The sequence below is a fragment of the Electrophorus electricus genome, chromosome 25 (genome assembly GCF_041902795.1).
Source record: "Electrophorus electricus isolate QZ-2024a chromosome 25, ASM4190279v1, whole genome shotgun sequence".
In the NCBI taxonomy this organism is placed as follows: domain Eukaryota; kingdom Metazoa; phylum Chordata; class Actinopteri; order Gymnotiformes; family Gymnotidae; genus Electrophorus; species Electrophorus electricus.
The window spans coordinates 9,097,501-9,115,186 of record NC_137521.1 but is presented as its reverse complement, the minus strand read 5'-3'; the positions used below and the strand labels follow the sequence as shown (position 1 = coordinate 9,115,186).

Here is a 17,686-nt window from a genome sequence, read left to right as displayed (position 1 = left end):
TCCACCTGAAAATGCAGTTTTGGAGCTGCAAGATTCTGAAATCATATATGTATAAATATGCATTTGCACTGGTATGTAACTAAACAGTACTATTAATTATTAATCAAGAAGCATTATTTAACCAGGTTGAGGGAAATTAAAGATAGAGCTAGAGTTAGAGAGCAAGAGTGTGAGCGCGAGAGCGAGAACGTGACAGCTGTTGCATGAAGCACTAATCTGATTAAATATGTCCTTCTTTGCTCACCATCACCAACCCCCACAAAATACACACACCCACACACAGCCTGCTTCTTCCATTTCACTCTCAGCTTCTTATGAGTTACACCTTTTCACTTTTGGCCTGCCACCAACCGTCTGTACAGAGACGATTAGAATTAGAGTGCAATCTCCTTTAGAATCAGTGCACAAGGCGAGTCCACCAGACACCTGGATTAGACGAACGTCGGCTGGTCTGAGTGCGGTGATAGCATGGCATCCTCCCACACATTCTCGCCGCCTGTACTGCGTTCCAGCACAAGCTTCAGTAGACATGCCAATCACTGACCTCCGGTGCAGCACAACATGAAAGCACTTTCTGCTAACAAAAAAAAAAAGCACCTTATGGTATTTAAATGCCAACCCTAAAGGGTCTATGAAAAGATAAGAATATTTATTGCATAGTACCGGTTTGTTAAACTTTGCAGAAGTACGAAATACGAAATACTTGAATTTGGATTTGAATTTTTGGGTACTATTGCACACTTATGAAATAGCTTATACACACACACACACACACACACCCAAACACACCCACACACACACAAATACATAAAGTCCCCCTCTCCCAAACCAAACAAAAACATTCACATCCACTCAAAATCCCTTGGAATCTGTGGACATGTGAGCACAGGCAGAACAGTGATGCATGATCACCCTTTAAGAGTATGTTAAAAGCTTTATATACAGCTTGGAAACCAGGGTACACAAGTTTCTGTTTTTCCCTTTTGAAATAAAAGGCATCAAGTCTTTAAGGGATTTTTTTCTTCTTCTTTTCTACACCAACCCACACTCACCTTGAACAGCTGAAAGCATCAGTACATTCACATTCACAACTGGTTTCTGTGGTGAACAGTCCATCTGTGCAACTCTGTAGCTTCTTCACCTATGCATGGAACGCATACACATATTCATATAATCACTGCTGCATGTTTTTGGATGGTGGACCACTGTCAACCCAGCAGTGACTGACACATTAAAAGCCCAGTTACACCCTATACTAGGTTTTAAAACCCAGAATCATGCCACCAATATGAGGAAAAAACATGGAGCAGATACTCTGTACTGTACAGTGAATGGCTAGCAAGGGTAGATACGTGTTTCCCGTAATGTGAGTGTATGTGACTGAAGTTGCATGGTGAGTATATGAGACCACACACATATATTAAAATACAATACTGTGTCTTTGTATGACCTCACGCAGCAGCTATAAATAGCACTATGACAATGGACATTAGCCCTCCTTGAAAGCCACACACTTATACAATCAATCATCATGTGCTCCATCTCAGCATGTATTCCGGACTTCTGCACCAACTACTTAGTCCCTCCCTTCCTCAGCTTCTCTCACGCTGTCATTTCCTGTCCAGGTTTTCATGCCAGTGATGTGTTTTGAAGTGAGCTGGACATCAATAGCCTGCCCCCAACCCTTGCGAGTCTGTCCATCTATCTCTCTCTCTCTCTCTCTCTCTCTCTCTCTCTCTCCCTCCCTCCCTCCCTCTCGTATTCACAAAGAATCACACAATTCTCATGGGCATCTCTGACCCCATTCATCTCTCCCTTTCCCTTCACGGTGCACTTGAAAAGACAGGGGTTTTGCTTGTAGCTATTACACCGCTTCATACTCTCTCTGTCTCTTTGAACTGCTTTCAGACTCCCTGCCATTCACCCCCCCCCGCTCCTTTGTCTCGGAGAGATGGAGGCCTTCTGGGAATGATTGACGGGTGAAGCAGCTCCCAGCCACAACACACAGACTGGGAGGGAATAAGAAGTGAGAGACAGAAATAGGTAAAGACAGAATAAAGCGAGAGAGAGAAAGAGTGTGTGAGGGAGAAAGAGAAAGAGAGCGAGAGAGAGAGAGAGGGCTAAAGATTGCACTCTGGTGGTGGACTTTGGCTATTACAACAAATTAAATAACAGCAATGGCCTACTGAGAAAAAATGATTCTTTTGATTATTTCTTGAACTTTCTTGGAATTTGCTTTCCAAGAAAGTGCAAAGCATATATGATCTGATGTGCATTAATTTTGAAAGAACTCACTTTATTTAATAAGCAACAATATAATAAGATGCAACAAACAGTTTTAAAACATTTTTGTCTTGGAAAAATTGAGCGTTCTGATAATGTACTTTCTACTGAGTAACGTACGACTCCCGGAGTGATTAAACAAAAATTAAAACAATAAAACTCACAGCACGAACGCAATGAGCATGGTGGCTTCAATGCCAACTGTGCCCACACTAACTGGCATCAGGAGCAGAGGGGAGAAAAGAAGCCTGCCCGACGAGCTCTCCAAGCTTCCAGTCGCCAGGCAGCGTCTCACGTTACTATGGAAACCACAGTGGCTCAGTGTTGACCGTTTCCTTATGGGTCATTCTGAAGATGAGGGGCGTGAAATAAGCCGGCTCTGTCCACACTCTGCCTGCCTCCTCCCTGTCTGCTGCACTCGTCTCCGAGAGACGTTTCCTCTAGCTTCACCCGGGTAATCTCGCCGCTCATTCTGTTGGCGTCTAAAGTGTTTCTGTTTATAATTTGGCATCAGCACGCATGCTGGTCACAAGCATTGCACGTGCCACACCCCTGAGAGGAAGAGAGCTACTAAACTCGATGGAAACAAGGACAGGAAGGGAGTTGAAGGCTCATTACTTAAGAGTTATTCTCACTTTTCTCATTTTGACCAGCTCTTGAGCTATCAATGGGTTTGACAGAGATAGGAGAGGAACAGATGGCAGTTGCCATGACTGCACGCAGAGCCAATAATCTATATTCTAACCTTTGCCCCAGACTTAATTAGTATCTAATCAACAGCTCTTCCCGAATCAATAAGTAACTAAATGCATGACTCAAAACCCATGTTGCTAGATACTAGTACCAAATCCTAATTTACTACAAAAAGAGGTTTTTCTAAACTGTTCTTTTGGGCATAAAGGACGACCATTCCAAAAACTGAGATAAACACTCATTTATTAACTAAAACAAAATTGGTAGTTAATTTAAAATACAGTCATTTAGAATCACTGATACTTGCAATCATTCACACATGCACACATGCACACAAATGTAGACACACATACATATGCTTGTACACACATACCATGTTAAGAAAAGTCAGGTGTATGGCACAGGTGTACTGAGCATCACTATTGGCACATTAAGAGCACCGAAACTGCATTACCTCTATGGCACTTGTATAACAGCTGTGCCTATCTACAGTAGCACACAGCAGCAACAATGAAATCGATCATACAATAAGGTGTGAAGGATCTCCAGATTATAAACAATATCCAAGTTACAGGATGTGTTAAATTGTACAGATAAGGGGTCAGTTGGCGACAGCACCGGAGTAACGTGACACTACAGAACAATGCGACACTGGTCAAACCTGGGCATCAAGTAGTGACACCGATATGTACATCTGAGGCTTGCTCTACGGTACGTGACTCATGCTTTGATGGAATTGGGATGATATCTATGATAGCCAGTGGTGGTGGTGGAAAAGTGGATTCTGTAATAAACAACAGCAGTTGCCGAAATCACTCACCACTCACACACACTGCAGGGGTGAAGGTCAGCATACAGGCCGGTAGTTACAAAGGGAGGAAACAGCCAGGGGCTATGAAATAGGGCAGTTACTACGAATGGGGTAGGAGGTATGACCAAGGCTACAGTTAATACAGGGAAGCAGTAGGCATAAACAGGGGCAGTTAAAGAAAAGGGTAACAGTCATGCCAGTCAAGTCAGTTTGGGGGCAGAAATGGTATAGAAGCAAATGGCGGTTATAAAAGCCAGCATATGTACAGAAACGATAGGCATGACAGGGCAGTAATGGGCCTGAAAGGTAGGAAATAATTACAAAAGGGGACAAGTGATACCGATGTGATCGACGGAATTATCCCCAATAACCAAGTAAATAATGAGGCAAGAGTTATGCAAAGGAGTCAGTTATGAGAGTGGGGTTTATGTTCAATACTGTGGCAAGTCATTATATCTGGCCTTAGACAGGCAGACGTATGAAAATCAGGGGATGAATATTAATGAGATGAGGGGAAGTAGGAGGGAAGTGACCGCCATTGAGTGCGTATTAGATCATTATCTGAGAAGAAGGGGCTTTCTGAGCTGCTTAGTTATTTCTGAGAACAACAGTTGGCACAGCTGTGAAGGAGCGTGGCAGGGCGGCAGGGGGGCAGAACCGTTCCAGCCGTACGTGTTCACAGAGAGGTAAGGTACATCTCTACAGAGAGTGCTGTTCTAGTTGATCCATTGCTGTCAGAGGCCTTTGAGAGGTATTTGAGTTAAGAGATGCATTTTGAGTTTCAGGGATTTAATGGCGTCTACAGGATACTTCAGAACCAAAAATAGCAACGGTATTTTAATTGCATATCAGAGGACAAACTGAGACTTTGAACACTGGTGGTTTTCCCTGTTCCTGGTTCCCTGTTGTTCTGGAACATTCTGGGGTCAATTTGGGGTTCTTCTGCCATGGATCATAGGTGCATCGTGGTCGTATGATGGCTACCTGGGATGATTAAGTTATAGCTGAGGAATAGGGGGTAGATTTAGGGAGTCCAGTGCACTGTGGTAAAGTTCTCTCAAAGCCTTTAGCAACAACAACCGGCAAAACATCTGATTGAAGAGGTGAGGTAATGGTTCCTGAAGAGTGTGTGAGAGAGAGAGGGAGGAAGGGAAGAAGATAAGAAGGAAAAGAGAGAAAGAGAGAGAAACAGAATTGAGGGTAGGAGGTTAATGCCACTGAACTCCCTGTGAACTGTTTTAATTAAATAAAACAATGTTTCCATACTGCTAACACACACACACACACACACACACACACACGTCTTACCCCCAGCACATGGACTCTGTTGTAATAAGAACTGAAGTCTTTACTGAGAGACACCAAGAATCTGCAAGCCTGAGTGAGAGAAGAGAGGCAGGTAGTTTACTGACATACTGATATGCCCTAAAAATGACCTCCAAATACAACGACAACTATAGTGCAAGGCAGCACTTTCTATTTATTCTCTTTAACTCTATTTAACTCTACCTGCAAACATCAACCATTAGATTTAACCTAATAAAAATTATGATACAAGGGGAAAAAAGTCTCAAAGCACAGAGCATACTTCAATAACAAAACACTGAATAACTAAAATCTATAATCATGAAAAGTGTACAAACAGTATTTGTGTTATGTACTACCAATATAAAGTGATATGCTAAAAATGGAAAATTCTCTGCATTTCTTATTCTGATATAATACCACCGCCACCACCCTCTCTGTATTTAGCCGTGCCCGGCACATTCAGAAATTTTAAAGTGTCCCCTACTCTGACTAGATTGCTCTTCAAGCTGTCCAGGTGAGTGTGGTAGAGCAGGACCAGGACTTCACCACCAGGACTGAGAAACGCTCCATTATGCAATTTCTTATACACAGTATATCTACTGTAATCTTGTATAACTTATGTAAATGAGCTTAGGGATCTCATAAGAACATATTAATAAAAACCAACCTGTTCAGTTCTTAAATTAACTCTGGCTCCACTGCCCTCAAGGTCCAGTGCCTGTCCTGATTGGTCCAGAAGCTCAGCAAATGGAATGAGGTAATTGAAGAGAAGAAGCCACTCCCCCTGGTGGAGACATGGTTAAACAGTGAAGTTCCAACTTTATGAACAGTCGTTACATTTTATAAATGTAATTTTATAAAATTCATTTCTAAATATTATTGACATCTATGTCATAGTGAAGTACCTCCTCTTTGAGAGCAGAAAAGTCAAGCTCTGTACCTGCAGGAACTTCTGGGTAGAGACCTGTGGAAGTCAAAGCAGGAGAGATGCTCTAGCTTCATTGTTTCAGCTACAGTTAAACAATACTTCAGCTTCACATGAATATAAAACAGACAAAGTGCATTAAACATTAGCAGCTTGATGATTAACTGCTTACAAGTGATGACCAATTACAATTTTTGGTTACTACAATTATACTGTAGAAAATCTGAAACATTCTTTCTTAGACCTTGAAGTTGTGTGTGTGTGTGTGTGTGTGTGTGTGTGTGTGTGTGTGTGTGTGTGTGTGCGCGTCACCTTGCTCTACTCCTTTCTCATAGCTGCTGAACAGAGTGTGAAGTCTAGCACAGTTATACATAACAAATACTCCTCCCCTGGGGCCCTTTGTGGACACGCCTCCTTCACGCTGTACTTCAAGAGTCACCTGACAGAAAAGATTCCAATAGTCATCATCCACACACATGCTCATTACAAAATACTACAAAAGATCAAGTGTGTGCGTGTGAAGTTCTCAAAGTTTGATAACTGACAACAATGAATAACTGTCAGGTCTATTACTCCATTCTGTGGAAGGAATACATAGAAATCATGGTTCCATGGTTGCTCGTGTTGTGAATGATAAACGTACCCCACTGATACTGCTCAGCACAACTAAAAACATGGACATGGCCCAGGATCAGGAACCAAATAGTAAATCTAAAATGTTTATTTTTATTGTCTTTGAGGTTTTTTTAAATACATTTTTGATAAGCGTTCTCTTGCAAGAGAAGCAATGTCTACAACATGAAGCAACGTAAATAAGTCTAAACACATAAAACTGGTATGGCTCTTACTTTTTCTGGATTTTTTTTCTTCCTGTTTTATTTCTTATTTTTCCCCTATGTTTTGTTTCTTATTTGTCCCCCATGTTTTGTTTCTTATTTGTCCCCTATGTTTTGTTTCTTATTTGTCCCCCATGTTTTGTTTCTTATTTTTCCCCTATGTTTTATTTCTTATTTTTCCCCTATGTTTTGTTTCTTATTTGTCCCCCATGTTTTGTTTCTTATTTGTCCCCCATGTTTTTGACCAGTGAACAGATGGCCGAAGGCTCCAGGTTGGCTGTAGTCTCCAATTCGACATCTACAAGATGTTTTGAATGAAAGAACCTTTCTAATAAAGTGGGAGGTGAGGGTGGGTGACTATGAGCTGAAAATTATACTCAGTGGGAAAAGCAAACTCACTGAAACGTTCACTCACTGGGAAAAGCAAACTCACTGAAACGTTCACTCACTGGGAAAAGCAAACTCACTGAAACGTACACTCACTGCGAAAAGCAAACTCACTGAAACGTTCACTCACTGGGAAAAGCAAACTCACTGAAACGTTCACTCACTGGGAAAAGCAAACTCACTGAAACGTTCACTCACTGGGAAAAGCAAACTCACTGAAACGTTCACTCACTGGGCTTGTGTGTACAGTGGAAAGCAGCTCGAACCGAACTGTAGCGCAGGTCATCACCCTGATGATGTCATCCCAAGTCTGTCCTAAAAAGGAAACAAAAGAAAGCTGAAGCAGCAACATGTCCCGAACGCTCTCTCATGCACACACACACACACTCACACTCACACTCACACACCCCCTGCAGGACAAGCCTTGCATGGTCTTACACACACCTTCCACTTGATCTCCATACTTCATTTCAGAAGCTTCCTTCATCTGAGCTCTTTTTAACCTGAAAGAGTTAGATAAAATACCCATTAACTAAGAAAGCCATATGTATATATAGTATTTGATTTAAATACATTTACATACCATGTATGGATTAATAACACATGAAAACATATGTATACAATACTTGATAACTTACTGCAGATACTGAGCTGAAGTCATCTGAGTACCAGGGGTTTTAACTGGACCGCAAACTACCAACCTCTGTGTGTGAGAGTGAGAGTGAGAGACGGAAAGAGTTTTTATATTTTTATACACATATATACATATATATGATAGATATAGATTGAGAGAGAGAGAGAGAGAGAGAGAGAGAGAGAGAGAGAGAGAGAGAGAGAGAGAGGATGGAGCAACCACTACGGTGTATCTAGCTACTGGAGATAGTCAGTGACTTGACACTAAGCAGAACCATATATGTGCAAGACACACACATGTGTTACAGGCACTGTGTGTATGCATGCATGTGTTGGTGGGCATATTTGTTTAAGAGGAACCTAGGTTACTCTGTGTGTGTGTGTGTGTGAGTCCTGTAGAGAAAGGATAAACGTTACTGTTTGTTTGTGTGTGTGCGAGAGAGAGAGAGAAAGGTGCCATGCTACTATTGACTGTGTGAGAGACCTGTGTTGCCGTGGCGCCTGACGCTCTCCATAGCATGGCTATCTGCTGCTGGCGGAACTCGTCCTGACAGGAAGTGACATGCAGCACTGTTGCCAAGGACCCCTGGGGGATAACAGAGAAGCCGTCACACCTTCACTCAGGTAACTGGAGCAAAAAGAAAAGTTCTACATAGCACACGTGTTACAAGACCACTCAACCACCAACCATCTGTGTTTCACATTAATGAATGCGAAAATAGATCTGGGGTGGGTTTCCCAAAACATTTGTAAAGCTAAGTACTTCTTAACCTTGTAATTAAAAACATTCTTAAATTTATGAGTTTCCTGAAACCCTTCATATCCAACATTTTACCTAACTTGTCTGGAAATGTAAAAGTTTTCTAACCTATTCATAACTCACCAAGTAACTCACTTAAAGCTCACATGCAGTTCTACCTCAAAAAGTATAGAGACTGCTGATTTTCCTTTAAAAAACTCAATGATGTGTTGATTCAAAGCATGATATCAGCAGTTTTTATATCACACACACACACACACACACAATTCATTTTCAAATTGCATTTGTGTACTCTACATTTAATGGCAATAAAAATGAAATATACTAGTTTCAATCCTGTTGTCAGTATTTTCCTAATATCGAATGAACTTTCTACGTGTATATGTAGTTCCATGTCACAGTCGATAGCCTTATAGCTTTCCAGTGCAAAGCCCCCTGGTTCAACCCTGAGCATGTGACTGGTTTTATTCTAGGGTTTAAAGTGTTTAAAACCTGAAATAAATCAATCATTCTTTTCGTGTAAAACAAACAATTTCACTGAAGTATAGGAGATTATTTGCTGATGTACACATTTAAATCAAGCAAATTAAAATGACTTGCTCTCAGTTTCCCAAATTACTGGATTGATTCAGAAAGGTTAACTTTGTGCCTATTTATAGGCTTGATATGCGATAGGTAGAAATTGCAAATGTAGGTTAATGTTCTTAATATTTGTTTAATTATTAATTAATGTTTATAATAATAAAATATTAAATTATTGATTAATTAATAACATTTATAATAATTATTTCTTAATAATAATTTTGTGAAAATGAGATGTTTTGTAAATGTTTGTAAATCGGTGGTTGGGTTTTCCAACACAGGTGCAGAGGCAGAGTCAGCAAAGAACTACTTAAAACTCAATTGCGGTTTTGGAGTGTCAGAAGACTTTTGAGAAACACTCATAAAACTAGCATTCTTAAAGTTACATCGTTCCTAAAATTTTTCACAATTCGCCGAGATTAATTGTCATCAGGAAACACAGCCCTGATCCCAGATTAGTATGCATGATGTGCAGCAGACTGCTGATAGAGAAAGCAGGGAGAAATATTTAGTAGGAAACACTGCATTAAAGCAGCGCCTACGCAGACCATCAGGCATGTGTTTAGGAACTTGCTTTTGCTGTTGGTCGGTGCAAGAAAATTGGTGAACTTTTGCATTATGGAGAATTTCAACTGAGCTGGTGATACCATCTATGTGGTACTCACAGGAAAGTCCGCTGTAGCTCTGTCCAGCTGGGCCAGGTGGCACAATGCCTCCTTCTGCACTGTGGAGGGAGAGGGAAACCAAGAGAAAGCAAGAGAAGACAAAGATTTATAGTGAATCTAATAAACAAATATTTATAACAGTGGACAGACAACATTACAAAGAGACTGATGAAGTGGCATAAATGCATTTGAAGTAAAACATGTTCCTGCACAAAGTGCAGGTGCATGCGTATATTTAAACACATACTATGTATACACATCAACTCCTTTATATTCACCTGTGCATGTGCCAAGACTGGGGTCATAACCCTGCAACTCCACCTCTTCTATGACTCGTTTAAGGTTTATCCAGACCTCTTCCCTCTTCCCTCCATGCCCCGCCTCCACTCCCTCGCCTCTGCTCCACCTCTTTTCTTTCTCCTTCTCTCTCTCTCTGTAGGTACAGTTCTCAAGGGAGTTCCTCATCTTCTCCTCTCTCTCCTCACCGGTCCAGCTGACAGACACTGTTGGCCAGTCTATGCCCAGCGTTCCGAGGAAGCCGGTGATGTCACTTTCCTTGGGCAAGGCAGGACAGAAGGACACCGAGTAACTGCGGAGGAGAATTAAACTAAATGTTACACACACATCCACTATACGCATGCACACATACTCACTCAAACATCCCCCTTCACTTGCACATGAGTTTACTCACCCTTGCCTCCTGAGCAGTGCTCCTAGGTGGTCCGCGATGAGAACAGTACGCAGCTGCCCTAGAGTAAGCGTGTCTGGAGAGGGTGGGGCTTGCTTGGCATGTAGGGCGGGGCAATTGATAAGGACACACCCCTGTTTCTGAGCTGCAGACCTTAGATATGCAGACGCCCCACACAGCACACCTCGAAATGCGGCACAGCGGTCAACAGTAACACGCAAGCCCTCCGTTGTCACTTCACAACCTGCTACAGGTAACACACCACAGCCCCGGAGAGTAAGGACACGGCTCAGCACCGCCGAAGGAACCTGCACACGCATGCGCACACAGACGTCATTGACAGAGACAGACGTCAACCAAAATCTCTCAAACATGCTGATCACTTTTGAAAAAAAAAAGCTTTAACAAAAGGTTAAAAAATTTACCACGATCATTCATATATATATAAACAAACATTATAACAAAATTATCAAGTAACCATGCTAGGATGCTTTGACACGTAGGGTTTAAACGTTTTGTCAATTGTCCAGGGAGTATAGTGCTCTAGGTTCACACAGCACTTGTAACCGCTCGAAAGAATGCCACTAAAAGTGCAGTTAAAGTGCAGTGGAACTCAAGTGTTCAAGTGTTGAGTACCTGTTGGCTAGCTAGATTACATTACAAACCACACGCCAGTTTCCATCTATTCACGGTCCCTAAATATAGCTTCAGCTACACTAAAACAGGAAGCAGCAGCGATCACTTCATCGACCTACCTGTCCGTCGGCGTAAAGCGTGGCCAGGACTGTGTTGGGTGCCAGGAAGTCTCTGTTTCTCAGATTTTTGGCGCTGCTCTCTTTGAACCAAAGCTTCTCGTTCCTCTCCCCGCTATCGGAATGCACAGCGTCGCCCTCCCTCCGCAGCGCACACCTCAAGGCTTTGACGGTGGAGACGATGTTGAATGCTGACATTTCCACGGTCTCCATCATTTAACAGGCTCCCAACGTAAACATAATAACCGTCGGCTTGACCAGTCCTGCTTTTAATTATGACTGGGGCATCTGGCAGCCTCCACCGAGACCTTTCCTTTGCTTACAGACCCGCTGCTCACGACCGGGAACTTTGGCGTAATGAATATTCTTTCTGGTACTGCACATTTCATAGTAACACATTTGATTTGGAAAAGCGCCATCTTAAGTGTGGAAAAGTGTATTTTTGCTGAAACGGTGACAGTCAAGGAATAGAAAGAGAAAGCAGTGCGTAGTCCTTCCTGAATTCGAAATTTGGCGAAGCAAAATGTTTCTTTACACTTTTTTGTTGTTGTTTTGTGTGTGAATAGTGAAAGGAGAATGTTTGTCCTTCTCCTCTGGATAGATGTAACTAAATGCAGATTAGTGAGTTTAGACTAAACTTTGATTAGAGTTTAGACTAAAGGCAGATTAGTTAGTCCATGTTCCTGTCAGTGTGTCCTAAACATTTGAACGGTAAAATGAGGAGTAGTGTGTCTTGGTATTATTTGTTTGTGGGCTATTATAATATATCCCAATATATCCTACATCCTAACATATTTTAAATTAAACTTTTTTTTATTTTAAAATTGACATTCTCTTTTGTCCATTTTAAAAATCTAATTAGTGAAAGAATCCTACCCCCTTTTTTAACTATTAGAATAGTAATATTCCTACTAAGTATAAGAAATGATTCCAGGACGGTATGTTGTTTTGCAGTATAAGAGAGACAACGAGTGCTTTGATAAAAGACAAAGTGGACAAGTTTATCTCCAGTTTATCTTCATTATTTATTGGCCAACAGAGGTACAGAGAGCATGCAAACAAACCTTTTGTGGTTTTTGCGCAGAGATGTGGTGAAAGAGGCCATGAGAGTAGCTGTTGTAAGTAGGAAACTGGTGACTTTTGACTAGTAGATTTTGATGTCACTTTTGGCTGACACGAAATTCCCGGTGGCGAAAAGTTTTTCTGGCAATCCGGGAGAAAACGTGTCATTCTACAGCAACATCAAGACAGTCTGCCCACATTGCAAGTGTAAAATTAACACCATACATACCCATTGTAAATCTCACCAAATCTTACCAAATGAAAGTACAGGACGTAACATTTACACTTTGCACATGTGTAATAATCTCAAACTGTTAACTGATTTACATAGCACTGGTACTGTTTTTTTTGACATGGCTTGCCATAGCTATAATAATATAATGTAATCACAGTAATAAATAAATAAATAAATAAATAAAAAGAAAGACTTTAAGCTCACCTTTTGGCCCACTACACCTACATCTGCTGCGCCTGAATTGTTCTATACTTTATATGCCTCTATGCTTTAATATTTTTATTTATTACAAAACACTTTTGTTGTAAACATTACGTGTGGTACAACACCCAAAGCTGTTGGCTATTTGTTTTTCTCTTCGCCTACGCTCAAATGCACAGGTTTTCCATGAGTCCAGGCTTGTGGCTGTGGTAATGAAGCAATGAGAAGTCAGTGAGTCCTGCATGTTGCGAGAAAGGAAAGAAACGGAATCCATAGTCAGCTGTCAGTCAAAGCAGCAGCTGCTTTATGGGTTCCGTTACTCACCCAGCCACCAGCGCTGATGTGCACCACGGCTTCTGCTGTACAACACTTAGGCGCACGTAGGGTCGAGGGAGATGCTGCCTCTGCAGTATTCTTGAGTGTTTCACTACTGAGCATCTAACGTTTCAGAAAGCATGGTCCAATTGTGTGAGTATTTTCTCATAAGCATCACATAGACATGGAATTATGACGCTATAAGGCTAACACACAAGGAAACTGTTGGAGACAGTGCTCGCACATTCCTCAGACTGTTTTATCATCGGTGGCGTCTGTGTTTTCATGAAAGAAAAAAAAACATGTTTGTTTATCTCGTCTCATCTGTAGTTAGTCAGGTGGCTTGAAAAACCAGTTTCGCTATCAGAAGAACACGGAGACAGTGAAGGGGGTATTTAAGGTGAAGGCAGACAGATTACATGAGAGATGTAAGAAAGAGTAAAAGAAGTGTTATATAATGTGATAGGACAAGGGAAGTGTTAGGAAAGTAGTCGCTTCCCTCCTAATACATCACTACAGAGTCTGTTTCTACACACTCTGCACACTTTCAGGTCAAGAGCCCGGATACATCAAAGAGCGTGAGACAGAGAGAAGCAGAGACAAAGAGTAGGGATAAAAGACTCTCCACAGGCAAGTATTTGGGATGAGGCTTTCTTACTCGAGTCAGGTGACTTTGCCTGTACTCCTATGGAGGGAATAAAAGCAGAAGCTCAAGCAAATCGTAGAGATGTGTGTGGGCGAGGAGAAGTGAAAGAGAAATAGGCTAGTCTTACTGGCAAAAAACAAGCAGATGCTTAAAAAACACAGCTTAAAAAGTAAATGAATGAAAAGAAAGAGCAGTTAAGCAAAAAAAAAAAAAAAAGAAAGAAGTGAGTGCGTGATGTAAACAGAAAACAGAGTTAGTTGGAGTGGAAGAACGCGGACATTACCCGTCTGGCCCGTGGCTCGTCTGCCTCTTGTCTGGGCTCCCGTGTCTGCGTTTGTATCTGAATGTGTGTGTGAGCATTTATAAGTACTCACTTCCTCTTCAGAAATCTGAGAAGTGTTTTCACTTTCACTTCTATACTGGGCTGCCCACAGTCCCGCCCACGTCTCTCCTCTGCTCCCTGGCCTCTGGTCTCAACACACGCCTTCCTGAAAACCTCCAAAATCGACCCTGTGGTGAAGACCTTGAAGTATTTACATAAGCAATGTGTGATTGTACAGCAATAATATTGAAATCTTTTATAATTTTATATTACTTTCTCAAACTTCTTATTTTATCCGGAAAAGAAGTAGAAGGGATGTTATTCCTATTCATCCATGTTGCTCTTCCTCACCTGCCCATAGAAGGTGGTGTGGTGTGATTAATAGGCAGACTTGTGTTCCAAATCAGTTAAAATATTCTATTTCATATACTAAAGGACACCTGGTGTCCATGACACAACCTGTCCAGGTGTGACGGTGCAGGCGTGTACACGCGTATGTGACCCATGCCTGGAAAGTCCGGTGATTTTGGAGGTGCAGCCTGGATTCCCTTGAGACACATATGGTAAATAAGAGAAAGCTACATAGCCACTTCTGGTGAGCTTGTGGTGTGTCTGGACAGGACGGCTTTGCCGAACACACACACACACACACACACACACACACACACACAGTTACATGGGCACACTTACAGTACTAACCTACATGTACAAATGTTTCAAATGCTTCGGAATGAACAAACATTCTTTCTTAATTTATTTTCTTCACATTTCCACTCCAGTGCCAACTAATTCCAGCATTCATTTTCATTCTAAAGTCATTCTCAACATGGATTCTCCAACTAAATCTTAAGTTTAAAAGCACATTTATTGAATCTTAGGAGAAATCTAATTGGTCCAGTTCGCAACCAGAGAGCAGAGGGAAAAACCACCACACCATCGCTTCCTCTTCTGAAACGATCACAAATCTCCCTTGCACTCTGTATTCTCAGTGTGTGTGATCGTACGCGTGTATTCACAGGACAGCTCGTTCATAAGAAGGCAACGACAAAAGGTTTAAGTGCAAAAAATGTATTTTACCGAATATTTTTGAACATTGATAACATTTCCTACAATTTGTTTCAAACAAAAATGTCCTTAAACAAGCTTTCCAACATGCAGACACACAAATACACGCATCATGTACAGAGGCAGTTTCTCTCCATATTAACAGAAAGCCTTGGAAGACCAGAAAAGAGAAGTGAAGGTTATGAAACAGCAGCACCACTACATGGGTCTGCATAAGCATGTCTGTGGATCTGCGTACATCCTTCAGGTCGGGGACCATCTGCATGGTGGGATGACGTACGTGATCTTGGATGTATGCACAAGTACACAGTGTCGTTTGGGAGTTCCCGGGAGTTTTCGTCTTTAGAAAAGGCGCTTCTCGTAGCTGAAAGGAAGACGACCATAACGTTAACGTTGAGGACTGTGCCCGCTGATGGTGAGCTGGAGACTCAGGACCCCCGGAAACATTTTTTGCCCAAAAGTTGTTTAAGAACTGAACCACTAGGTGTCACCATTTCTGTCAGTATTAAAGGTGCCCAGACTGTTACCATGACAACCATACATTGTGCCGTTCCCTGTGTCTTTTAAAGGTTCTGTACCTATGCAGACTGTGTACTCCTCCCTCCATCTGAGCAGATACGGTTCTTTTCTCAAATTTCAAATCCCCAGAATACATCATGGCCCTGTGAAGGGGGGGGGGGGGAGATAAATAATGTGCACGTATGTGTTCTTTGTTCCTGCTTCTGCGTGAACATTCATGCTTGTGGTGGGAGGCAGGTGGAGTGCCGGACATGTGTGTGTGTACCTGAGCTGGGTGAGGCTCTTGGCTCCTATATCCTGACAGGAGTGCTGGATTCCAGCATGGAGGTATGGAACAAATTTATGGACGGAGCCTTTGTCCTGAACCGCCCCCGATACTCCCTGAGCTACTTTAATCTTATCACACTCACTGAGAGACAAAGAGACAGAGAGAAATTAATATAATTTTTGCACAAATTTACCTGAAGGACTGAGCCCTGAGAAAGAAAATGTGCGTTCTATAACTGGTCGCATGCATGTGTACATAATTCCTGAAAGTGTGCGTGCATATACGATACCTGAAGTATCTAGTCTGAGAGCCCAAGTTCTTGTCCATAGCATCTAGTGACCCCATTCCTCTGTACTTCTTCAGCCTGATGCCGTCTGAAAAGAAATACTCCCCTGGAGCTTCACTGGTGGCAGCTAACAAGGAGCCCATCATCACTGAGAGAGAGTTGGTGAGAGAAAACATTTCAGAAATCTGGGGGGGGGGAAGGGCTATGATGTTTAGTTTTAAAAAAAACAAAGAAAACAAAACAAAAAAAAACACATTTCTCCGATTTCTCTCCTTCCTGTTCGCCTCACCCGTGGACGCCCCGAGTGCTAGGGCCTTGGCAATGTGGCCCACGTTCTGGATGCCTCCATCAGCGATGACAGGCACGCCAAAACGCCTCGCATATTCAGACACTTTATACACGGCTGTAGCCTGTGGTCTACCACATGCTAGCACTGAAATGGAGAAAGGGAGAGAAATTTAGCAAGTCTTGACCGTCAACCTCTCATATCCACAGATATGCCAGTATATGATCGCTAATCTCATGCGTGCACACAGGAGCAGCTCCCCTTCCAGCATGCACTTAGGAGCAGTGTGTGTTAATCAAGCACTAGTCAGCAGTTTACACCGTTTGGAGTGCTTTTGGCTGAACTGCTATGGAGTTAAGGAAGGGGGAACTCTCTAAAAAAACAAATTCAAAAGGAGATGCATAACTTGTATTCTAATTCAAAAAATATTAAAATTACACAAGCCAAAAGTCACTAGAATTTGCAGTAAATGGCTAACACACTAGCAGAAGAGAGGAGTGATATGAGGACATTTCGGCCCATGAGAGAATGCAAGGCTGTAGGGAAGGCTGAGGACAGCAGTCACGCCCAGTCTCGAACATGGGTCACATCACCCTCTCCTTCAGGGGGTGATGGTCTCCGTCACGGCCCCTCCTTTGGGGAGCACAACCCTGCCTTCCATGTGTCCCCCACCCATTAACATTTCTTCCAGGGTCACACCAGGGGTTCCCAACTGGGATTCACACCATCCCGGCACAGCAGAGTGGTCCCTTTATCCCCTGGGCACACTCCCGATGGCCTCACGGTACCATCCGTGGGGATGGTATCAAACGCTGAGGGACACATGGAAGTGTGGAGTGCATTTGTAAGCGCCCTGAAGGAACAGGGAGTGTGAAGAGAGCATCGCCCCCTGAAGGAGGGGGTGGTGTGATGGAAACAATCACCCCCTGAAGGAGAGGGCTGGCCCTTTGGTCTTCTGGTCAGAGTGCATGTTTACTGCCTGGAAGACCCAGGTTTGAGACTGGGAGGAAGAAAAACAAAAATGCTCCCAACAACTACAGAAAGGGAAGTGAAAGGTCTGAGATGAGTTATAGTGTCTACCCACTGCAGAGGTTGTGCGTTTCATGTGCACTGGTAGCACTCTGCTCTGGTTCAATAAATGCTTGTGGTGATTTGTTG

At 42.4% G+C, this 17,686-nt stretch overlaps 2 protein-coding genes across 5 annotated transcripts in view; both read right to left on the bottom strand.

Moving 5' to 3' along the window:
• Positions 1-3,952: 3,952 nt before the first annotated feature.
• On the bottom strand, positions 3,953-11,687 carry dalrd3 (DALR anticodon binding domain containing 3). Its single transcript, XM_035522197.2, has 13 exons — positions 11,327-11,687; positions 10,575-10,879; positions 10,162-10,472; positions 9,884-9,942; positions 8,361-8,462; positions 7,882-7,946; positions 7,688-7,746; positions 7,476-7,558; positions 6,333-6,459; positions 6,001-6,059; positions 5,763-5,879; positions 5,096-5,164; positions 3,953-4,905 (listed from the first exon to the last, which is right to left on the bottom strand). The coding sequence occupies exons 1-13, from the start codon at positions 11,537-11,539 to the stop codon at positions 4,786-4,788; spliced, it is 1,689 nt and encodes a 562-aa protein (XP_035378090.1). The 5' UTR covers positions 11,540-11,687; the 3' UTR covers positions 3,953-4,785.
• A 3,469-nt stretch (positions 11,688-15,156) lies between these two features.
• The window catches only part of impdh2 (IMP (inosine 5'-monophosphate) dehydrogenase 2), a 15,765-nt gene continuing 13,235 nt past the window's right edge, over positions 15,157-17,686 (bottom strand). For 3 of the 4 annotated variants that reach the window (XM_027007636.3, XM_027007637.3, XM_081707349.1), the window contains 5 exons: positions 16,532-16,675; positions 16,246-16,390; positions 15,954-16,097; positions 15,748-15,831; positions 15,157-15,533 (listed from right to left, as the gene is read on the bottom strand). In XM_027007636.3, the coding sequence (XP_026863437.2) occupies positions 15,512-15,533; positions 15,748-15,831; positions 15,954-16,097; positions 16,246-16,390; positions 16,532-16,675 (539 nt within the window). In that variant the 3' untranslated portion in view covers positions 15,157-15,511. The remainder of the gene's footprint in view (positions 15,534-15,747; positions 15,832-15,953; positions 16,098-16,245; positions 16,391-16,531; positions 16,676-17,686) is intronic. The other variant, XM_081707348.1, reaches the window with a different exon arrangement.

Coding starts and splice junctions, on each gene's coding strand:
- dalrd3 (XM_035522197.2), bottom strand. CDS start 11,539: ATGATGGAGACCGTGGAAATGTCAGCATTCAACATCGTCTCCACCGTC. Junction 10,880..11,326: donor CGCTTTACGCCGACGGACAG/GTAGGTCGATGA, acceptor ATGCGTGTGCAG/GTTCCTTCGGCGGTGCTGAG. Junction 5,165..5,762: donor TTAATTTAAGAACTGAACAG/GTTGGTTTTTAT, acceptor TCTCTCACTCAG/GCTTGCAGATTCTTGGTGTC.